The 24044-nt window shown below is 46.9% G+C and overlaps 1 protein-coding gene across 2 annotated transcripts in view; it reads right to left on the reverse strand.

Moving 5' to 3' along the window:
• iqsec1a (IQ motif and Sec7 domain ArfGEF 1a) overlaps positions 1–21878 on the reverse strand; it is a 137902-nt gene extending 116024 nt beyond the window's left edge. For both annotated transcript variants that reach the window (XM_077217730.1, XM_077217729.1), the window contains exon 1: positions 21639–21878. In XM_077217730.1, the coding sequence (XP_077073845.1) occupies positions 21639–21829 (191 nt within the window). In that variant the 5' untranslated portion in view covers positions 21830–21878. The remainder of the gene's footprint in view (positions 1–21638) is intronic.
• Between the last annotated feature and the right edge of the window lie 2166 nt (positions 21879–24044).

Genomic DNA, 24044 nt, shown 5'->3' on the forward strand with positions numbered 1-24044 from the left:
GTCTGCAGGTGAGCAGGTGTGTGTGTGTTATCAGACTCTTACTGTAGTCTGCAGGTGAGCAGGTATGTGTGTGTGTGTGTGTGTGTGTGTGTGTGTGTGTGTTATCAGACTCTTACTGTAGTGTGAAGGTGAGCAGGTGTGTGTGTGTGTGTGTGTGTTATCAGACTCTTACTGTAGTCTGTAGGTGAGCAGGTGTGTGTGTGTGTTATCAGACTTACTGTAGTCTGCAGGTGAGCAGGTGTGTGTGTGTGTGTGTGTGTTATCAGACTTACTGTAGTCTGCAGGTGAGCAGGTGTGTGTCTGTGTGTGTTTGTTATCAGACTCTTACTGTAGTCTGCAGGTGAGCAGGTGTGTGTGTGTGTGTGTGTGTGGGTGTGTGGGTGTTATCAGACTTACTGTAGTCTGCAGGTGAGCAGGTGTGTGTGTGTGTTATCAGACTGTTACTGTAGTCTGCAGGTGACCAGGTGTGTGTGTGTTATCAGACTCTTACCGTAGTCTGCAGGTGAGCAGGTGTGCGTGTGTGTGTGTTATCAGACTCTTACTGTAGTCTGCAGGTGAGCGGGTGTGTGTGTGTTTGTGTGTGTGTGTGTGTGTTATCAGACTCTTACTGTAGTCTGCAGGTGAGCAGGTGTGTGTGTGTGTGTGTGTGTGTGTGTTATCAGACTCTTACTGTAGTCTGCAGGTGAGCGGGTGTGTGTGTGTATGTTATCAGACTCTTACTGTAGTCTGCAGGTGAGCAGGTGTGCGTGTGTGTGTGTGTATGTTATCAGACTCTTACTGTAGTCTGCAGGTGAGCGGGTGTGTGTGTGTGTGTTATCAGACTCTTACTGTAGTCTGCAGGTGAGCAGGTGTGTGTGTGTGTGTTATCAGACTCTTACTGTAGTCTGCAGGTGAGCAGGTGTGTGTGTGTTTTCAGACTCTCACTGTAGTCTGCAGGTGAGCAGGTGTGTGTGTGTGTGTGTGTTATCAGACTCTTACTGTAGTGTGAAGGTGAGCAGGTGTGTGTGTGTGTGTGTGTGTGTGTGTGTGTGTGTGTTATCAGACTCTTACTGTAGTCTGTAGGTGAGCAGGTGTGTGTCTGTGTGTTATCAGACTCTTACTGTAGTCTGCAGGTGATCAGGTGTGCGTGTGTGTGTTATCAGACTCTTACTGTAGTCTGCAGGTGAGCAGGTGTGTGTGTGTGTGTGTGTGTGTGTGTGTTATCAGACTGTTACTGTAGTCTGCAGGTGACCAGGTGTGTGTGTGTGTGTGTGTGTGTTATCAGACTCTTATCATAGTCTGCAGGTGTGTGTGTGTGTGTGTGTGTGTGTGTGTGTGTGTGTGTGTGTGTGTGTGTGTGTGTTATCAGACTCATACTGTAGTCTGCAGGTGAGCAGACGTGTGTGTGTGTTATCAGACTCTTACCGTAGTCTGCAGGTGAGCAGGTGTGTGTGTGTGTGTGTTATCAGACTCTTACTGTAGTCTGCAGGTGAGCAGGTGTGTGTGTGTCTGTTATCAGACTCTTACTGTAGTCTGCAGGTGTGCGTGTGTGTTATCAGACTCTTACTGTAGTTAAGAGCTACAAAGATGCCCTATCCAAGGTGAAAAATAACTACTACTCTACACTCATTGGCAAACAACAACACCATCCTAGACAGCTTTTTTCCATTATCAACCGCTTACTCTGCCCACCTGACCCTCCTCAACCTTCTGATGCTCCTGGCTTATGTTCTAAATTCCTGGTTCATTTCCGGGAAAAGGTTGAAACCATCCACCAACAACTGCAGCTGTCCAGCTTATCTCAATCAACCGTACTACCATTGTCTGACACAAACTCTTCAACCGCTCTCGCGCCGCAGGACTGCCTCCCCTCCTTCTCCCCGCTCAACACAGCTCAAGTCCTTGAGCTAGTATCAAAAGCAAAGGCCATAACCAGCAAACAGGATCCTATGCCGACAGCCTTGGTTAAGGCATGTCTTCCAACTTTGGGTCCAACACTGGTTAACATCATTAACACTTCACTGTCTTCTGGGGTGGTCCCCACCAGCTTTAAAACTGCTGTGGTGATCCCTACACTTAAAAAACCAGGCCTGAACCAAGACGATTTAAACCATTACCGCCCTATCTCAAATCTACCTTTCATCTCTAAGTTATTGGAAAGGGCTGTGGCTTCCCAACTCAACCATCACATGTTACAGCACAACCTCTACGAGCCTTTTCAATCTGGTTTCAGGACACATCATAGCACAGAAACTGCCCTCATCAAAATCACGAATGACCTCCACATGGCAGCTGACTCTGGCCATGTCAGCATTCTAATACTTCTTGACCTCTCTGCAGCCTTCGATACAGTTTCCCATTCCATTCTTCTCACACGTCTCTCTGAACTCATTGGCCTTACTGATACAGTGTATTCCTGGTTTAAATCCTATCTCACCGACAGGCAACAATATGTCACCTTCAAGGGGACTTGCTCTAAATTGGCGCCAGTCCTGCATGGCGTGCCACAAGGATCTGTACTTGGCCCACTGCTATTTAATATTTACATGTTGCCACTTGGGATGATTGTCCGGAAGCATGGATTACACTTCCACTGCTATGCTGACGACACTCAGCTCTACATCAGTACCAAGCCTTCTACTTCTCTTCCACCAGTGGCACTTATCAACTGCCTGAAGGACATAAAGCACTGGTTGGACAGTAACCTTCTCAAACTGAACAAAGACAAAACAGAACTCATGGTGTTTGCCCCGCTGTCACTTCTTAAAAAAGTTGATGACATCATACTGGATGTGGATGGCTGCTCAATCTCTGCATCTCCTCAAGTACGCAACCTGGGCGTCATCATGGACTCCACTCTCTCCTTCCAACAACACATCAAAAACGTCACTAAAATTGCTTTCTATCATCTCAAGAACATCTCCAGACTCCGACAGTGCCTCTCCAACTCTGTAGCTGAGGCCCTCATCCACTCATTCATCACCTCCAGACTTGACTATTGCAATGGCATCCTGTTCGGTCTACCCAGCAAAGCCACTGACAGACTACAGTATGTGCAGAACTCTGCGGCTAGGATGCTCACACACACAAAACTTGGTCTTCACATTACTCCCATCCTGATGAAGCTTCATTGGCTGCCAGTTAAGTCCCGCATCAAATATAAAATCCTCCTCCTGACGTACAAGTCCCTTCATGGACTTGCACCCCAGTACATTACTGATCTTCTCCATCCCTACACTCAGTCACGGTCCCTGCGTTCCTCTGACAAGGATCTGCTTGCTGTTCCTAAGTCCAGGCTTAAGACATTTGGTGATAGAGCTTTCTGTGTTGGTGCTCCGTCACTTTGGAACAAGCTTCCCCATGAGATCCGCTCTGCCTCCTCACTTTTAACCTTTAAATGCCAGCTCAAAACACACCTTTTCAATGAGGCCTATGGACTCTAGCTCCCCTGGCCTTTGCCCCTATCTTAATTCTACCCTTCCCTTTCTCATGTTGATTGTTAAGCGTCCTTGGGTACTTTGAAAGGCGCTATATAAATTGAAGTTATTATTATTATTATTATTATTAGTCTGCAGGTGAGCAGGTGTGTGTGTGTGTGTGTGTGTGTGTGTGTTTGTGTGAGTGTTATCAGACTCTTACTGTAGTCTGCAGGTGAGCAGGTGTGTGTGTGTGTGTGTGTGTGTGTGTGTGTGTGTGTGTGTGTGTGTGTGTGTGTGTGTGTGTGTGTGTGTGTGTGTTTTATCAGACTCTTACTGTAGTCTGTAGGTGAGCAGGTGTGTTTGTGTGTGTTATCAGACTCTTAATGTAGTCTGCAGGTGAGCAGGTGTGTGTGTGTGTGTGTTATCAGACTCTTACTGTAGTCTGCAGGTGAGCAGGTGTGTGTGTGTGTGTGTGTTTGTGTGTGTTATCAGACTCTTACTGTAGTCTGCAGGTGACCAGGTGTGTGTGTGTGTGTGTGTGTGTGTGTTATCAGACTCTTACTGTAGTCTGCAGGTGAGCAGGTGTGTGTGTGTGTGTGTGTGTTACTTACTGTGTCTGCAGGTCACCTGCTGTTACTGTAGTCTGCAGGTCACCTGCTGTTACTGTAGTCTGCAGGTGACCAGGTGTGTGTGTGTGTGTTATCAGACTCTTACCGTAGTCTGCAGGTGAGCAGGTGTGCGTGTGTGTTATCAGACTTTTACTGTAGTCTGCAGGTGAGCAGGTGTGTGTGTGTGTTTGTGTGTGTGTGTGTGTGTGTGTGTGTGTGTTATCAGACTCTTACTGTAGTCTGCAGGTGAGCGGGTGTGTGTGTGTGTGTGTTATCAGACTCTTACTGTAGTCTGCAGGTGAGCAGGTGTGCGTGTGTGTGTGTTATCAGACTCTTACTGTAGTCTGCAGGTGAGCAGGTGTGTGTGTGCGTGTTATCAGACTCTTACTGTAGTCTGCAGGTGAGCAGGTGTGTGTGTGTGCGTGTTATCAGACTCTTACTGTAGTCTGCAGGTGAGCAGGTGTGCGTGTGTGTTATCAGACTCTTACCGTAGTCTGCAGGTGAGCAGGTGTGCGTGTGTGTGTGTTATCAGACTCTTACTGTAGTCTGCATGTGAGCGGGTGTGTGTGTGTGTTTGTGTGTGTGTGTGTGTGTGTTATCAGACTCTTACTGTAGTCTGCAGGTGAGCAGGTGTGTGTGTGTGTGTGTGTGTTATCAGACTCTTACTGTAGTCTGCAGGTGAGCGGGTGTGTGTGTGTGTTATCAGACTCTTACTGTAGTCTGCAGGTGAGCAGGTGTGCGTGTGTGTGTGTATGTTATCAGACTCTTACTGTAGTCTGCAGGTGAGCAGGTGTGTGTGTGTGTTATAAGACTCTTACTGTAGTGTGAAGGTGAGCAGGTGTGTGTGTGTGTGTGTGTTATCAGACTCTTACTGAAGTCTGTAGGTGAGCAGGTGTGTGTGTGTTATCAGACTCTTACTGTAGTCTGCAGGTGATCAGGTGTGCGTGTGTGTGTGTTATCAGACTCTTACTGTAGTCTGCAGGTGAGCAGGTGTGTGTGTGTGTGTGTTATCAGACTCTTACTGTAGTCTTCAGGTGAGCAGCTGTGTGTGTGTGTGTGTGTGGGTGTGTGTGTGTTATCTAGTAAGTCTCTACAGTAAGAGACTTACTGTAGTCTGCAGGTAAGCAGGTGTGTGTGTGTTATCAGACTGTTACTGTAGTCTGCAGGTGAGCAGGTGTGTGTGTGTGTGTGTGTGTGTGTGTGTGTTATCAGACTGTTACTGTAGTCTGCAGGTGACCAGGTGTGTGTGTGTGTGTGTGTGTGTGTGTGTTATCAGACTCTTATCATAGTCTGCAGGTGAGCAGGTGTGTGTGTGTGTGTGTTATCAGACTCATACTGTAGTCTGCAGGTGAGCAGGCATGTGTGTGTGTTATCAGACTCTTACCGTAGTCTGCAAGTGAGCAGGTGTGTGTGTGTGTGTTATCAGACTCTTACTGTAGTCTGCAGGTGAGCGGGTGTGTGTCTGTTATCAGACTCTTACTGTAGTCTGCAGGTGTGTGTGTGTGTTATCAGACTCTTACTGTAGTCTGCAGGTGAGCAGGTGTGCGTGTGTGTTTGTGTTATCATACTCCTACTGTAGTCTGCAGGTGAGCGTGTGTGTGTGTGTGTATGTGTGTGTTATCAGACTCTTACTGTAGTCTGCAGGTGAGCAGGTGTGTGTGTGTGTGTGTGTTTGTGTGCGTGTTATCAGACTCTTACTGTAGTCTGCAGGTGAGCAGGTGTGTGTGTGTGTGTGTGTGTGTGTGTGTGTGTGTGTGTGTGTTTTATCAGACTCTTACTGTAGTCTGCAGGTGAGCAGGTGTGTGTGTGTGTGTGTGTGTGTGTGTGTGTTATCAGACTCTTACTGTAGTCTGCAGGTGAGCAGGTGTGTGTGTGTGTGTGTGTGTGTGTGTGTTTGTGTGTGTTATCAGACTCTTACTGTAGTCTGCAGGTGACCAGGTGTGTGTGTGTGTGTGTGTTATCAGACTCTTACTGTAGTCTGCAGGTGAGCAGGTGTGTGTGTGTGTGTGTGTGTGTGTGTGTGTTATCAGACTCTTACTGTAGTCTGCAGGTGAGCAGGTGTGTGTGTGTGTGTGTGTGTGTGTGTGTGTGTGTGTGTGTGTGTGTGTGTGTGTGTGTTATCAGACTTACTGTAGTTTGCAGGTGAGCAGGTGTGTGTGTGTGTGTGTTATCAGACTCTTACTGTAGTCTGCAGGTGACCAGGTGTGTGTGTGTGTGTGTGTGTGTGTGTGTTATCAGACTCTTAGTGAAGTCTGCAGGTGAGCTGGTATGTGTGTGTGTGTTATCAGACTCTTACTGTAGTCTGCAGGTGAGCAGGTGTGTGTGTGTGCGTGTTATCAGACTCTTACTGTAGTCTGCAGGTGAGCAGGTGTGTGTGTGTGTGTGTGTGTGTGTGTGTTATCAGACTCTTACTGTAGTCTGCAGGTGAGCAGGTGTGTGTGTCTGTGTGTGTGTTATCAGACTCTTACTGTAGTCTGCAGGGGAGCAGGTGTGCGTGTGTGTGTGTTATCAGACTCTTACTGTAGTCTGCAGGTGAGCAGGTGTGTGTGTGTGTGTTATCAGACTCTTACTGTAGTCTGCAGGTGAGCAGGTGTGTGTGTGTTTTCAGACTCTCACTGTAGTCTGCAGGTGAGCAGGTGTGTGTGTGTGTGTGTGTTATCAGACTCTTACTGTAGTGTGAAGGTGAGCAGGTGTGTGTGTGTGTGTGTGTGTGTGTGTGTGTGTGTGTTATCAGACTCTTACTGTAGTCTGTAGGTGAGCAGGTGTGTGTCTGTGTGTTATCAGACTCTTACTGTAGTCTGCAGGTGATCAGGTGTGCGTGTGTGTGTTATCAGACTCTTACTGTAGTCTGCAGGTGAGCAGGTGTGTGTGTGTGTGTGTGTGTGTGTGTGTTATCAGACTGTTACTGTAGTCTGCAGGTGACCAGGTGTGTGTGTGTGTGTGTGTGTGTTATCAGACTCTTATCATAGTCTGCAGGTGTGTGTGTGTGTGTGTGTGTGTGTGTGTGTGTGTGTGTGTGTGTGTGTGTGTGTGTTATCAGACTCATACTGTAGTCTGCAGGTGAGCAGACGTGTGTGTGTGTTATCAGACTCTTACCGTAGTCTGCAGGTGAGCAGGTGTGTGTGTGTGTGTGTTATCAGACTCTTACTGTAGTCTGCAGGTGAGCAGGTGTGTGTGTGTCTGTTATCAGACTCTTACTGTAGTCTGCAGGTGTGCGTGTGTGTTATCAGACTCTTACTGTAGTTAAGAGCTACAAAGATGCCCTATCCAAGGTGAAAAATAACTACTACTCTACACTCATTGGCAAACAACAACACCATCCTAGACAGCTTTTTTCCATTATCAACCGCTTACTCTGCCCACCTGACCCTCCTCAACCTTCTGATGCTCCTGGCTTATGTTCTAAATTCCTGGTTCATTTCCGGGAAAAGGTTGAAACCATCCACCAACAACTGCAGCTGTCCAGCTTATCTCAATCAACCGTACTACCATTGTCTGACACAAACTCTTCAACCGCTCTCGCGCCGCAGGACTGCCTCCCCTCCTTCTCCCCGCTCAACACAGCTCAAGTCCTTGAGCTAGTATCAAAAGCAAAGGCCATAACCAGCAAACAGGATCCTATGCCGACAGCCTTGGTTAAGGCATGTCTTCCAACTTTGGGTCCAACACTGGTTAACATCATTAACACTTCACTGTCTTCTGGGGTGGTCCCCACCAGCTTTAAAACTGCTGTGGTGATCCCTACACTTAAAAAACCAGGCCTGAACCAAGACGATTTAAACCATTACCGCCCTATCTCAAATCTACCTTTCATCTCTAAGTTATTGGAAAGGGCTGTGGCTTCCCAACTCAACCATCACATGTTACAGCACAACCTCTACGAGCCTTTTCAATCTGGTTTCAGGACACATCATAGCACAGAAACTGCCCTCATCAAAATCACGAATGACCTCCACATGGCAGCTGACTCTGGCCATGTCAGCATTCTAATACTTCTTGACCTCTCTGCAGCCTTCGATACAGTTTCCCATTCCATTCTTCTCACACGTCTCTCTGAACTCATTGGCCTTACTGATACAGTGTATTCCTGGTTTAAATCCTATCTCACCGACAGGCAACAATATGTCACCTTCAAGGGGACTTGCTCTAAATTGGCGCCAGTCCTGCATGGCGTGCCACAAGGATCTGTACTTGGCCCACTGCTATTTAATATTTACATGTTGCCACTTGGGATGATTGTCCGGAAGCATGGATTACACTTCCACTGCTATGCTGACGACACTCAGCTCTACATCAGTACCAAGCCTTCTACTTCTCTTCCACCAGTGGCACTTATCAACTGCCTGAAGGACATAAAGCACTGGTTGGACAGTAACCTTCTCAAACTGAACAAAGACAAAACAGAACTCATGGTGTTTGCCCCGCTGTCACTTCTTAAAAAAGTTGATGACATCATACTGGATGTGGATGGCTGCTCAATCTCTGCATCTCCTCAAGTACGCAACCTGGGCGTCATCATGGACTCCACTCTCTCCTTCCAACAACACATCAAAAACGTCACTAAAATTGCTTTCTATCATCTCAAGAACATCTCCAGACTCCGACAGTGCCTCTCCAACTCTGTAGCTGAGGCCCTCATCCACTCATTCATCACCTCCAGACTTGACTATTGCAATGGCATCCTGTTCGGTCTACCCAGCAAAGCCACTGACAGACTACAGTATGTGCAGAACTCTGCGGCTAGGATGCTCACACACACAAAACTTGGTCTTCACATTACTCCCATCCTGATGAAGCTTCATTGGCTGCCAGTTAAGTCCCGCATCAAATATAAAATCCTCCTCCTGACGTACAAGTCCCTTCATGGACTTGCACCCCAGTACATTACTGATCTTCTCCATCCCTACACTCAGTCACGGTCCCTGCGTTCCTCTGACAAGGATCTGCTTGCTGTTCCTAAGTCCAGGCTTAAGACATTTGGTGATAGAGCTTTCTGTGTTGGTGCTCCGTCACTTTGGAACAAGCTTCCCCATGAGATCCGCTCTGCCTCCTCACTTTTAACCTTTAAATGCCAGCTCAAAACACACCTTTTCAATGAGGCCTATGGACTCTAGCTCCCCTGGCCTTTGCCCCTATCTTAATTCTACCCTTCCCTTTCTCATGTTGATTGTTAAGCGTCCTTGGGTACTTTGAAAGGCGCTATATAAATTGAAGTTATTATTATTATTATTATTATTAGTCTGCAGGTGAGCAGGTGTGTGTGTGTGTGTGTGTGTGTGTGTGTTTGTGTGAGTGTTATCAGACTCTTACTGTAGTCTGCAGGTGAGCAGGTGTGTGTGTGTGTGTGTGTGTGTGTGTGTGTGTGTGTGTGTGTGTGTGTGTGTGTGTGTGTGTGTGTGTGTGTGTGTTTTATCAGACTCTTACTGTAGTCTGTAGGTGAGCAGGTGTGTTTGTGTGTGTTATCAGACTCTTAATGTAGTCTGCAGGTGAGCAGGTGTGTGTGTGTGTGTGTTATCAGACTCTTACTGTAGTCTGCAGGTGAGCAGGTGTGTGTGTGTGTGTGTGTTTGTGTGTGTTATCAGACTCTTACTGTAGTCTGCAGGTGACCAGGTGTGTGTGTGTGTGTGTGTGTGTGTGTTATCAGACTCTTACTGTAGTCTGCAGGTGAGCAGGTGTGTGTGTGTGTGTGTGTGTTACTTACTGTGTCTGCAGGTCACCTGCTGTTACTGTAGTCTGCAGGTCACCTGCTGTTACTGTAGTCTGCAGGTGACCAGGTGTGTGTGTGTGTGTTATCAGACTCTTACCGTAGTCTGCAGGTGAGCAGGTGTGCGTGTGTGTTATCAGACTTTTACTGTAGTCTGCAGGTGAGCAGGTGTGTGTGTGTGTTTGTGTGTGTGTGTGTGTGTGTGTGTGTGTGTTATCAGACTCTTACTGTAGTCTGCAGGTGAGCGGGTGTGTGTGTGTGTGTGTTATCAGACTCTTACTGTAGTCTGCAGGTGAGCAGGTGTGCGTGTGTGTGTGTTATCAGACTCTTACTGTAGTCTGCAGGTGAGCAGGTGTGTGTGTGCGTGTTATCAGACTCTTACTGTAGTCTGCAGGTGAGCAGGTGTGTGTGTGTGCGTGTTATCAGACTCTTACTGTAGTCTGCAGGTGAGCAGGTGTGCGTGTGTGTTATCAGACTCTTACCGTAGTCTGCAGGTGAGCAGGTGTGCGTGTGTGTGTGTTATCAGACTCTTACTGTAGTCTGCATGTGAGCGGGTGTGTGTGTGTGTTTGTGTGTGTGTGTGTGTGTGTTATCAGACTCTTACTGTAGTCTGCAGGTGAGCAGGTGTGTGTGTGTGTGTGTGTGTTATCAGACTCTTACTGTAGTCTGCAGGTGAGCGGGTGTGTGTGTGTGTTATCAGACTCTTACTGTAGTCTGCAGGTGAGCAGGTGTGCGTGTGTGTGTGTATGTTATCAGACTCTTACTGTAGTCTGCAGGTGAGCAGGTGTGTGTGTGTGTTATAAGACTCTTACTGTAGTGTGAAGGTGAGCAGGTGTGTGTGTGTGTGTGTGTTATCAGACTCTTACTGAAGTCTGTAGGTGAGCAGGTGTGTGTGTGTTATCAGACTCTTACTGTAGTCTGCAGGTGATCAGGTGTGCGTGTGTGTGTGTTATCAGACTCTTACTGTAGTCTGCAGGTGAGCAGGTGTGTGTGTGTGTGTGTTATCAGACTCTTACTGTAGTCTTCAGGTGAGCAGCTGTGTGTGTGTGTGTGTGTGGGTGTGTGTGTGTTATCTAGTAAGTCTCTACAGTAAGAGACTTACTGTAGTCTGCAGGTAAGCAGGTGTGTGTGTGTTATCAGACTGTTACTGTAGTCTGCAGGTGAGCAGGTGTGTGTGTGTGTGTGTGTGTGTGTGTGTGTTATCAGACTGTTACTGTAGTCTGCAGGTGACCAGGTGTGTGTGTGTGTGTGTGTGTGTGTGTGTTATCAGACTCTTATCATAGTCTGCAGGTGAGCAGGTGTGTGTGTGTGTGTGTTATCAGACTCATACTGTAGTCTGCAGGTGAGCAGGCATGTGTGTGTGTTATCAGACTCTTACCGTAGTCTGCAAGTGAGCAGGTGTGTGTGTGTGTGTTATCAGACTCTTACTGTAGTCTGCAGGTGAGCGGGTGTGTGTCTGTTATCAGACTCTTACTGTAGTCTGCAGGTGTGTGTGTGTGTTATCAGACTCTTACTGTAGTCTGCAGGTGAGCAGGTGTGCGTGTGTGTTTGTGTTATCATACTCCTACTGTAGTCTGCAGGTGAGCGTGTGTGTGTGTGTGTATGTGTGTGTTATCAGACTCTTACTGTAGTCTGCAGGTGAGCAGGTGTGTGTGTGTGTGTGTGTTTGTGTGCGTGTTATCAGACTCTTACTGTAGTCTGCAGGTGAGCAGGTGTGTGTGTGTGTGTGTGTGTGTGTGTGTGTGTGTGTGTGTGTTTTATCAGACTCTTACTGTAGTCTGCAGGTGAGCAGGTGTGTGTGTGTGTGTGTGTGTGTGTGTGTGTTATCAGACTCTTACTGTAGTCTGCAGGTGAGCAGGTGTGTGTGTGTGTGTGTGTGTGTGTGTGTTTGTGTGTGTTATCAGACTCTTACTGTAGTCTGCAGGTGACCAGGTGTGTGTGTGTGTGTGTGTTATCAGACTCTTACTGTAGTCTGCAGGTGAGCAGGTGTGTGTGTGTGTGTGTGTGTGTGTGTGTGTTATCAGACTCTTACTGTAGTCTGCAGGTGAGCAGGTGTGTGTGTGTGTGTGTGTGTGTGTGTGTGTGTGTGTGTGTGTGTGTGTGTGTGTGTGTTATCAGACTTACTGTAGTTTGCAGGTGAGCAGGTGTGTGTGTGTGTGTGTTATCAGACTCTTACTGTAGTCTGCAGGTGACCAGGTGTGTGTGTGTGTGTGTGTGTGTGTGTGTTATCAGACTCTTAGTGAAGTCTGCAGGTGAGCTGGTATGTGTGTGTGTGTTATCAGACTCTTACTGTAGTCTGCAGGTGAGCAGGTGTGTGTGTGTGCGTGTTATCAGACTCTTACTGTAGTCTGCAGGTGAGCAGGTGTGTGTGTGTGTGTGTGTGTGTGTGTGTTATCAGACTCTTACTGTAGTCTGCAGGTGAGCAGGTGTGTGTGTCTGTGTGTGTGTTATCAGACTCTTACTGTAGTCTGCAGGGGAGCAGGTGTGCGTGTGTGTGTGTTATCAGACTCTTACTGTAGTCTGCAGGTGAGCAGGTGTGCGTGTGTGTGTGTTATCAGACTCTTACTGTAGTCTGCAGGTGAGCAGGTGTGTGTGTGTGTGTGTGTGTTATCAGACTCTTACTGTAGTCTGCAGGTGAGCAGGTGTGTGTGTCTGTGTGTGTTATCAGACTCTTACTGTAGTCTGCAGGTGAGCAGGTGTGCGTGTGTGTGTGTTATCAGACTCTTACTGTAGTCTGCAGGTGAGCAGGTGTGCGTGTGTGTGTTATCAGACTCTTACTGTAGTCTGTAGGTGAGCAGGTGTGCGTGTGTGTGTGTGTTATCAGACTCTTACTGTAGTCTGCAGGTGAGCGTGTGTGTGTGTTATCAGACTCTTACTGTAGTCTGCAGGTGAGCAGGTGTGTGTGTGTTATCAGACTCTTACTGTAGTCTGCAGGTGAGCAGCTGTGTGTGTGTGTGTGTGTGTTATCAGACTCTTACTGTAGTGTGAAGGTGAGCAGGTGTGTGTGTGTGTGTGTGTGTGTTTGTGTGTGTGTTATCAGACTCTTACTGTAGTCTGTAGGTGAGCAGGTGTGTGTGTGTGTGTGTGTTATCAGACTCTTACTGTAGTCTGCAGGTGAGCAGGTGTGTGTGTGTGTGTGTGTGTGTGTGTGTGTGTGTGTGTGTGTGTGTGTGTATGTGTGTGTGTGTGTGTGTGTGTGTGTGTGTGTGTTAGACTCTTAATGTAGTCTACAGGTGAGCAGGTGTGTGTCTGTGTGTGTGTGTTATCAGACTCTTACTGTAGTCTGCAGGTGAGCAGGTGTGTGTGTGTGTGTGTGTGTGTGTGTGTGTGTGTGTGTGTGTGTGTGTGTGTGTGTGTGTGTGTTATCAGACTCTTACTGTAGTCTGCAGGTGACCAGGTGTGTGTGTGTGTGTGTTATCAGACTCTTACTGTAGTCTGCAGGTGAGCAGGTGTGTGTGTGTGTGTGTGTGTGTGTGTGTGTGTGTGTTATCAGACTCTTACTGTAGTCTGCAGGTGAGCAGGTGTGTGTGTGTGTGTGTGTGTGTGTGTCAGACTTACTGTAGTTTGCAGGTGAGCAGGTGTGTGTGTGTGTGTGTGTTATCAGACTCTTACTGTAGTCTGCAGGTGACCAGGTGTGTGTGTGTGTGTGTGTGTGTGTGTGTGTGTGTGTGTGTGTGTGTGTGTGTGTGTGTGTGTGTGTGTGTGTGTGTGTGTGTGTTATCAGACTCTTAGTGAAGTCTGCAGGTGAGCAGGTATGTGTGTGTGTGTTATCAGACTCTTACTGTAGTCTGCAGGTGAGCAGGTGTGTGTGTGTGCGTGTTATCAGACTCTTACTGTAGTCTGCAGGTGAGCAGGTGTGTGTGTGTGTGTTATCAGACTCTTACTGTAGTCTGCAGGTGAGCAGGTGTGTGTGTCTGTGTGTGTGTTATCAGACTCTTACTGTAGTCTGCAGGTGAGCAGGTGTGCGTGTGTGTGTGTTATCAGACTCTTACTGTAGTCTGCAGGTGAGCAGGTGTGCGTGTGTGTGTGTTATCAGACTCTTACTGTAGTCTGCAGGTGAGCAGGTGTGTGTGTGTGTGTGTTATCAGACTCTTACTGTAGTCTGCAGGTGAGCAGGTGTGTGTGTCTGTGTGTGTTATCAGACTCTTACTGTAGTCTGCAGGTGAGCAGGTGTGCGTGTTTGTGTGTTATCAGACTCTTACTGTAGTCTGCAGGTGAGCGTGTGTGTGTTATCAGACTCTTACTGTAGTCTGTAGGTGAGCAGGTGTGCGTGTGTGTGTGTGTTATCAGACTCTTACTGTAGTCTGCAGGTGAGCGTGTGTGTGTGTTATCAGACTCTTACTGTAGTCTGCAGGTGAGCAGGTGTGTGTGTGTTATCAGACTCTTACTGTAGTCTGCAGGTGAGCAGGTGTGTGTGTGTGTGTGTGTGTGTGTGTGTGTGTGTGTGTGTGTTATCAGACTCTTACTGTAGTCTACAGGTGAGCAGGTGTGTGTCTGTGTGTGTGTTATCAGACTCTTACTGTAGTCTGCAGGTGAGCAGGTGTGTGTGTGTGTGTGTGTGTGTGTGTGTGTGTGTGTGTGTGTGTGTGTTATCAGACTTACTGTAGTCTGCAGGTGAGCAGGTGTGTGTGTGTGTTATCAGACTGTTACTGTAGTCTGCAGGTGACCAGGTGTGTGTGTGTGTGATCAGACTCTTACCGTAGTCTGCAGGTGAGCAGGTGTGCGTGTGTGTGTGTTATCAGACTCTTACTGTAGTCTGCAGGTGAGTGGGTGTGTGTTATCAGACTCTTACTGTAGTCTGCAGGTGAGCAGGTGTGTGTGTGTGTTATCAGACTCTTACTGTAGTCTGCAGGTGAGCGGGTGTGTGTGTGTGTTATCAGGCTCTTACTGTAGTCTGCAGGTGAGCAGGTGTGCGTGTGTGTGTGTATGTTATCAGACTCTTACTGTAGTCTGCAGGTGAACGGGTGTGTGTGTGTGTGTGTTATCAGACTCTTACTGTAGTCTGCAGGTGAGCAGGTGTGCGTGTGTGTGTGTTATCAGACTCTTACTGTAGTCTGCAGGTGAGCAGGTGTGTGTGTGTTTTCAGACTCTTACTGTAGTCTGCAGGTGAGCAGGTGTGTGTGTGTGTGTGTGTGTTATCAGACTCTTACTGTAGTGTGAAGGTGAGCAGGTGTGTGTGTGTGTGTGTGTGTTATCAGACTCTTACTGTAGTCTGTAGGTGAGCAGGTGTGTGTGTGTTATCAGACTCTTACTGTAGTCTGCAGGTGATCAGGTGTGCGTGTGTGTGTGTTATCAGACTCTTACTGTAGTCTGCAGGTGAGCAGGTGTGTGTGTGTGTGTGTGTTATCAGACTGTTACTGTAGTCTGCAGGTGACCAGGTGTGTGTGTGTGTGTGTGTTATCAGACTCTTATCATAGTCTGCAGGTGAGCAGGTGTGTGTGTGTGTGTGTGTTTGTGTGTGTGTGTGTTATCAGACTCATACTGTAGTCTGCAGGTGAGCAGGCGTGTGTGTGTGTTATCAGACTCTTACCGTAGTCTGCAGGTGAGCAGGTGTGTGTGTGTTATCAGACTCTTACTGTAGTCTGCAGGTGAGCGGGTGTGTGTCTGTTATCAGACTCTTACTGTAGTCTGCAGGTGTTTGTGTGTGTTATCAGACTCTTACTGTAGTCTGCAGGTGAGCAGGTGTGTGTGTGTGTGTGTGTGAGTGTGTGTGTGTTTGTGTGAGTGTTATCAGACTCTTACTGTAGTCTGCAGGTGAGCAGGTGTGTGTGTGTGTGTGTGTGTGTGTCTGTGTGTGTGTGTGTGTGTGTGTGTGTGTGTGTGTGTTTTATCAGACTCTTACTGTAGTCTGTAGGTGAGCAGGTGTGTTTGTGTGTGTTATCAGACTCTTAATGTAGTCTGCAGGTGAGCAGGTGTGTGTGTGTGTGTGTGTTATCAGACTCTTACTGTAGTCTGCAGGTGAGCAGGTGTGTGTGTGTGTGTGTGTGTTTGTGTGTGTTATCAGACTCTTACTGTAGTCTGCAGGTGACCAGGTGTGTGTGTGTGTGTGTGTGTTATCAGACTCTTACTGTAGTCTGCAGGTGAGCAGGTGTGTGTGTGTGTGTTATCAGACTCTTACTGTAGTCTGCAGGTGAGCAGGTGTGTGTGTGTGTGTGTGTGTGTGTTATCAGACTTACTGTAGTTTGCAGGTGAGCAGGTGTGTGTGTGTGTGTTATCAGACTCTTACTGTAGTCTGCAGGTGACCAGGTGTGTGTGTGTGTGTGTGTTATCAGACTCTTACTGTAGTCTGCAGGTGACCAGGTGTGTGTGTGTGTGTGTTATCAGACTCATACTGTAGTCTGCAGGTGACCAGGTGTGTGTGTGTGTGTGTTATCAGACTCTTACTGTAGTCTGCAGGTGACCAGGTGTGTGTGTGTGTGTGTTATCAGACTCTTACTGTAGTCTGCAGGTGAGCAGGTGTGTGTGTGTGTGTGTGTTATCAGACTCTTAGTGAAGTCTGCAGGTGAGCAGGTGTGTGTGTGTGTGTGTGTGTTATCAGACTCTTAGTGAAGTCTGCAGGTGAGCAGGTATGTGTGTGTGTTATCAGACTCTTACTGTAGTCTGCAGGTGAGCAGGTGTGTGTGTGCGTGTTATCAGACTCTTACTGTAGTCTGCAGGTGAGCAGGTGTGTGTGTGTGTGTGTGTGTGTTATCAGACTCTTACTGTAGTCTGCAGGTGAGCAGGTGTGCGTGTGTGTGTGTGTTATCAGACTCTTACTGTAGTCTGCAGGTCACCTGCTGTTACTGTAGTGTGCAGGTCACCTGCTGTTACTGTAGTCTGCAGGTGACCAGGTGTGTGTGTGTGTTATCAGACTCTTACCGTAGTCTACAGGTGAGCAGGTGTGCGTGTGTGTGTGTTATCAGACTCTTACTGTAGTCTGCAGGTGAGCGGGTGTGTGTGTGTTTGTGTGTGTGTGTGTGTGTGTTATCAGACTCTTACTGTAGTCTGCAGGTGAGCGGGTGTGTGTGTGTATGTTATCAGACTCTTACTGTAGTCTGCAGGTGAGCAGGTGTGCGTGTGTGTGTGTTATCAGACTCTTACTGTAGTCTGCAGGTGAGCAGGTGTGTGTGTGCGTGTTATCAGACTCTTACTGTAGTCTGCAGGTGAGCAGGTGTGTGTGTGTGTGTGTGTGTGTGTGTGTGTGTTATCAGACTCTTACTGTAGTCTGCAGGTGAGCAGGTGTGCGTGTGTGTGTGTGTTATCAGACTCTTACTGTAGTCTGCAGGTCACCTGCTGTTACTGTAGTCTGCAGGTGACCAGGTGTGTGTGTGTGTTATCAGACTCTTACCGTAGTCTGCAGGTGAGCAGGTGTGCGTGTGTGTGTGTTATCAGACTCTTACTGTAGTCTGCAGGTGAGCGGGTGTGTGTGTGTTTGTGTGTGTGTGTGTGTGTGTGTGTGTGTGTGTGTGTGTGTGTGTGTGTGTTATCAGACTCTTACTGTAGTCTGCAGGTGAGCAGGTGTGTGTGTGTGTGTGTGTGTGTGTGTGTGTGTGTGTTGTGTGTTATCAGACTCTTACTGTAGTCTGCAGGTGAGCGGGTGTGTGTGTGTGTGTGTGTTATCAGACTCTTACTGTAGTCTGCAGGTGAGCAGGTGTGCGTGTGTGTGTGTATGTTATCAGACTCTTACTGTAGTCTGCAGGTGAGCAGGTGAGCAGGTGTGTGTGTGTGTGTGTGTTATAAGACTCTTACTGTAGTCTGCAGGTGAGCAGGTGTGTGTGTGTGTGTGTTATCAGACTCTTACTGTAGTCTTCAGGTGAGCAGCTGTGTGTGTGTGTGTGTGTGTGTGTGTGGGTGTGTGTGTGTTATCTAGTAAGTCTCTACAGTAAGAGACTTACTGTAATCTGCAGGTAAGCAGGTGTGTGTGTGTGTTATCAGACTGTTACTGTAGTCTGCAGGTGAGCAGGTGTGTGTGTGTGTGTTATCAGACTCTAATCATATTCTGCAGGTGAGCAGGTGTGTGTGTGTGTGTGTGTTATCAGACTGTTACTGTAGTCTGCAGGTGACCAGGTGTGTGTGTGTGTGTGTTATCAGACTCTTATCATAGTCTGCAGGTGAGCAGGTGTGTGTGTGTGTGTGTGTGTGTGTGTGTGTGTGTGTGTGTGTGTGTGTGTTATCAGACTCATACTGTAGTCTGCAGGTGAGCAGGCGTGTGTGTGTGTTATCAGACTCTTACCGTAGTCTGCAGGTGAGCAGGTGTGTGTGTGTGTGTTATCAGACTCTTACTGTAGTCTGCAGGTGAGCGGGTGTGTGTCTGTTATCAGACTCTTACTGTAGTCTGCAGGTGTTTGTGTGTGTTATCAGACTCTTACTGTAGTCTGCAGGTGAGCAGGTGTGCGTGTGCGTTTGTGTTATCATACTCCTACTGTAGTCTGCAGGTGAGCGTGTGTGTGTGTGTGTATGTGTGTGTGTGTGTTATCAGACTCTTACTGTAGTCTGCAGGTGAGCAGGTGTGTGTGTGTGTGTGTTTGTGTGAGTGTTATCAGACTCTTACTGTAGTCTGCAGGTGAGCAGGTGTGTGTGTGTGTGTGTGTGTGTGTGTGTGTGTTATCAGACTCTTACTGTAGTCTGCAGGTGAGCAGGTGTGTGTGTGTGTGTGTGTGTGTGTGTGTGTGTGTGTGTGTGTGTGTGTGTGTGTGTGTGTGTGTGTGTGTGTGTGTGTGTTATCAGACTTACTGTAGTTTGCAGGTGAGCAGGTGTGTGTGTGTGTGTGTTATCAGACTCTTACTGTAGTCTGCAGGTGACCAGGTGTGTGTGTGTGTGTGTGTGTGTGTTATCAGACTCTTAGTGAAGTCTGCAGGTGAGCAGGTATGTGTGTGTGTGTTATCAGACTCTTACTGTAGTCTGCAGGTGAGCAGGTGTGTGTGTGTGCGTGTTATCAGACTCTTACTGTAGTCTGCAGGTGAGCAGGTGTGTGTGTGTGTGTGTTATCAGACTCTTACTGTAGTCTGCAGGTGAGCAGGTGTGTGTGTCTGTGTGTGTTATCAGACTCTTACTGTAGTCTGCAGGTGAGCAGGTGTGCGTGTGTGTGTGTTATCAGACTCTTACAGTAGTCTGCAGGTGAGCAGGTGTGCGTGTGTGTGTGTTATCAGACTCTTACTGTAGTCTGCAGGTGAGCGGCTGTGTGTGTGTGTGTGTGTGTTATCAGACTCTTACTGTAGTCTGCAGGTGAGCAGGTGTGTGCGACACGCAAGCGTGTTGGAAGCGTTTCCAGGCAAAATAGATTAGGAAAAGATGTTTATATGTTATTTTGTACACTAATACATATTAATAAATTACATTTTGATGGTTGAAAGTCTAGGTTTAGACAAATTCAGTCAAAATATAGGCCTAATTTAAAAATAAATAAATAAATAGCCTAATTATCAATTGTCAAATATTGTACCTGTCAATACAGAACGAAATATTCTGTAGTCTATTTTGCTGTCAATACTGCTGACAGTGTCTTTATCAGTAGGCTTTATATGTATGCTTAACACGAAGTATAGGGCTTCCAAACTCTCTCCCATATGTCGAACAAGGGTGATCTGTGTCAGCAGATGGTGTGCAAAGACACAGAAAACGCGACGCAGCCGCCACGCATCTGACACGCAACAGAAACGTCACGCTCACGCCACACAGCCAGTGTGGCATGGGCCTTACTGTAGTCTGCAGGTGAGCAGGTGTGTGTGTGTGTGTGTGTGTGTGTGTGTGTGTGTGTGTGTGTGTGTGTGTGTGTGTGTGTGTGTGTGTGTGTGTGTGTGTGTGTGATCGGACTCTTACTGTAGTCTGCATGTGAGCAGGTGTGTGTGTGTGTGTTATCAGACTCTTACTGTATTCTGCATGTGAGCAGGTGTGTGTGTGTGTGTTATCAGACTCTTACTGTAGTCTGCATGTGAGCAGGTGTGTGTGTGTGTGTTATCAGACTCTTTCTGTAGTCTGCAGGTGAGCAGGTGTGTGTGTGTGTGTGTGTGTGTGTGTGTGTGTGTGTGTGTGTGTGTGTGTGTGTGTGTGTTATCAGACTCTTTCTGTAGTCTGCAGGTGAGCAGGTGTGTGTGTGTGTGTGTGTGTGTGTGTGTGTGTGTGTGTGTGTGTTATCAGACTCTTACTGTAGTCTGCAGGTGAGTGTGTGTGTGCGTGTGTGTGTGTGTTATCAGACTCTTTCTGTAGTCTGTAGGTGAGCAGGTGTGCGTGTGTGTGTGTGTTATCAGACTCTTACTGTAGTCTGCAGGTGTGTGTGTGTGTGTTATCAGACTCTTACTGTAGTCTGCAGGTGTGTGTGTGTGTTATCAGACTCTTACTGTAGTCTGCAGGTGTGTGTGTGTGTTATCAGACTCATACTGTAGTCTGCAGGTGAGCAGGTGTGTGTGTGTGTGTGTGTGTGTGTGTTATCAGACTCTTACTGTAGTCTGCAGGTGAGCAGGTGTGTGTGTGTGTGTGTGTTATCAGACTCTTTCTGTAGTCTGCAGGTGAGCAGGTGTGTGTGTGTGTGTGTGTGTGTGTTATCAGACTCTTACTGTAGTCTGCAGGTGAGCAGGTGTGCGTGTGTGTGTGTGTTATCAGACTCTTTCTGTAGTCTGTAGGTGAGCAGGTGTGCGTGTGTGTGTGTGTTATCAGACTCTTACTGTAGTCTGCAGGTGTGTGTGTGTGTTATCAGACTCTTACTGTAGTCTGCAGGTGTGTGTGTGTGTTATCAGACTCTTACTGTAGTCTGCAGGTGTGTGTGTGTGTATGTGTGTTATCAGACTCATACTGTAGTCTGCAGGTGAGCAGGTGTGTGTGTGTGTGTGTGTGTGTGTGTTATCAGACTCTTACTGTAGTCTGCAGGTGAGCAGGTGTGTGTGTGTGTGTGTGTTATCAGACTCTTTCTGTAGTCTGCAGGTGAGCAGGTGTGTGTGTGTGTTATCAGACTCTTTCTGTAGTCTGCAGGTGAGCACTTGAGCAGGTGTGTGTGTGTGTGTTATCAGACTCTTACTGTAGTCTGCAGGTGAGTGTGTGTGTGTGTGTGTGTGTGTGTGTGTGTGTGTGTGTGTGTGTGTGTGTGTGTTATCAGACTCTTACTGTAGTCTGCAGGTGTGTGTGTGTGTGTGTGTGTGTGTGTGTGTGTGTGTGTGTGTGTGTGTGTGTGTGTGTGTGTGTGTGTGTGTGTGTGTGTTATTAGACTCTTACTGTAGTCTGCAGGTGTGTGTGTGTGTGTGTGTGTTATCAGACTCTTACTGTAGTCTGCAGGTGTGTGTGTGTGTGTTATCAGACTCTTACTGTAGTCTGCAGGTGTGTGTGTGTGTGTGTGTGTGTGTGTGTGTGTGTTATCAGACTCTTACTGTAGTCTGCAGGTGTGTGTGTGTGTGTGTGTGTGTGTGTGTGTGTGTGTGTGTGTGTGTGTGTGTGTGTGTGTGTGTGTGTGTGTGTGTGTGTGTGTTATTAGACTCTTACTGTAGTCTGCAGGTGTGTGTGTGTGTGTGTTATCAGACTCTTACTGTAGTCTGCAGGTGTGTGTGTGTGTGTTATCAGACTCTTACTGTAGTCTGCAGGTGTGTGTGTGTGTGTGTGTGTGTGTGTGTGTGTGTGTGTGTGTGTGTGTGTGTGTGTGTGTGTGTGTTATCAGACTCTTACTGTAGTCTGCAGGTGTGTGTGTGTGTGTGTGTGTGTGTGTGTGTGTGTGTGTGTGTGTTATCAGACTGTTACTGTAGTCTGCAGGTGTGTGTGTGTGTGTGTGTGTGTGTGTGTGTGTGTTATCAGACTCTTACTGTAGTCTGCAGGTGTGTGTGTGTGTGTGTGTGTGTGTGTGTGTGTGTGTGTGTGTGTGTGTGTGTGTTATCAGACTCTTACTGTAGTCTGCAGGTGTGTGTGTGTGTGTGTGTGTGTGTGTGTGTGTGTGTGTGTGTGTGTGTGTGTGTGTTATCAGACTCTTACTGTAGTCTGCAGGTGAGCAGGTGTGTGTGCTGCTCGTGCCTCAGGCTGCTGTTCTCGGCGCACAGCTCGGACACGCGCTGCTCCAGCTCCGCGATGCGCCGCTTCTGCAGCTCCAGCAACGCTTGCTGGCTCTGGATGATCGCGTTGAGCTCCTTCAGGAAGCCCGCAGCGCTCGCCGGAGTCTCGGCCATCGCCTCCTCACTCTCCCGCACTGCCCGGAGTCACGCGTGAGAGAGAAGCGCGCGTCCCGCGCTCAGACATGCTCGTGTCAAACACTGACTCTGCGTCCCACTAAAGCTTAAATTAATAAAGTTTCCAGTTCTGGAAGGAGCTAGTGGTTCAGAAGAGAATAATAAAAATACCCTGGCCTTACACCAGAATGCACTTCAATGGTGACGCAGTATCACCCTGATTAAACCGCATGCAACGCGACGCAACAACGCAGCTGCTGTCAACACTGCAAATAAACCCGCCGCACGCGTAAACAAAGGCTTTGATTGGTCGACTAGTTGTCTACGTCACGATTGCGTGAAGGACGCGTCACGCTTGCAGTGCTGCAGCTTCATTCATTTGGAGATCATACGAGGACAAATCCCAAACATATCCCACATTAAATGTCCCATTTCAGAGTCCACCTTCACATGTGCGTTCAGATGAGCATATCGTGTTTTGTGTAAATTATGGAAAAGAATAAAAGCAACACAAAATCGCTTTAAAACAGCTGACGAAAAGCAAAAACGAAGGCATTATTACATAAACGTAATGTTAATGTTTGTTAAGCAGCACAGGGCTTGCCGACATCTTGAAATATGACGTCGAATGATGACGCGTCTCACTGAGCACTTTATATAGCCTAGACTAGAGTTTCTGCTAGTTTCTACTGTATACTTTACTAGTTTATATAAAACACGATGCTCATCTGGACAAGTAGGCCTAGCTTACACACAGACACTGCATCATTTATTTTGGTCATGTTTCTATACTGAACAACTTTGGGAACATATTGACACATTAATTAAAGATAATATCCAGCAAGATATTTCTATAACTCTAAAAGACATAATTTTTTGGATAATTTGATGCTGACCCTACTAAAAATAATGCTTTCTTCGTTATAAATTAAATCTATCTTCTTTGCTAATTGTATGTTTATAAATGTAAGTTTACCAACAACAAACCATTTTTTTAAAGAGTTTAAAATGTATCTTAAAGGTACAATATGTAGGATTTTTGCAGTAAAATATCCAAAAACCACTAGGCCAATGTTATATATTTTGTTTAGTTGATTACTTACAATATCCCAAATGTTTCAAACAATTTGTAAATCGTGAGAAAATTGCAATTTTAACCAAGGAAACGGGGCGTGTGAGCAGGGGTGAGGAGTCACCAGCCAATGACGTCATATTCGCGTTACCCTCGGTTTCCGCCAGGTTTGACTTCGGACTTCCATAGTAACCATGACGTTGACAACTGGCCCGTTATGCCTAGCAGGACGCTCACGCTGTTGTTTTATTTAAACATTCTAGACCATGGCAAGCAGACTTTGAGACAAAAAGAGGACTAAAACGAAGATCAACATCTTCGAGATGCCGAGAGCTCCACGTCCGCGACTCACTTGGACTTGACAGAGACGCGAGTGTTGCATGTACTTTATTAGACAGGTGAGCAAATGAACATAAAACTAATCAATGTTATTTAGTTCAACATGACGAAATGTTAGAATATGATCTGTATGTTATTCTAATGTTAATCTAGCTTAGTTAGTCTCATACAGCCAACAAATAACCTAACTAACAACATTCATCACACTCAAATGCTGTTTAGTGTGATAGTGTAACTGTTAGAGCAAGTGAAACAGCGCTGCGTTACCTCAAGTTGAATTCGTCTAATAAACTGACCTGTGTGAGTATTAATTCAGCACTTGCGTGTACTTCGGTAGAATGAAATGCCCTTATTCCTTTATATCTGCGGGACTCGCGTTGCGTGTGGCGCTGGTATACGTCTAGCAATCGCGCCCCTGCTTCACACCACAGTAATGTTAAAAACATCAATGTATTCACTCATCTATAAAAGATCCATCAGCTTGATGACAAGATCCATGTTACGTCTCCGGATGTTTAGAGATATAAGGGAGACGTACATAATAAAATGTAAACACTTTCCTACAGTTTTGATCTCTGGGGAGTATTGTGGGCGAATGAATCAATGACAGCAAGTTACTGCAAACAGGTGGTTCGCTTTATTATCAATACACACAATGAATAATTGGAAACAAAAAAATCAACTTATTTACAGCTATATACAACTTAGGAAAAATAATAATAATAATAAAGTGATATTAAAGATAAGCCACAGAGAGAAAGAAAATGAGCGGTGCTAAACAAACAAAATAACAAAACCAAAACA

The sequence above is a fragment of the Siphateles boraxobius genome, unplaced genomic scaffold (assembly GCF_051911475.1).
Source record: "Siphateles boraxobius isolate OS27281-9 unplaced genomic scaffold, OSU_SipBor_1 76, whole genome shotgun sequence".
In the NCBI taxonomy this organism is placed as follows: domain Eukaryota; kingdom Metazoa; phylum Chordata; class Actinopteri; order Cypriniformes; family Leuciscidae; genus Siphateles; species Siphateles boraxobius.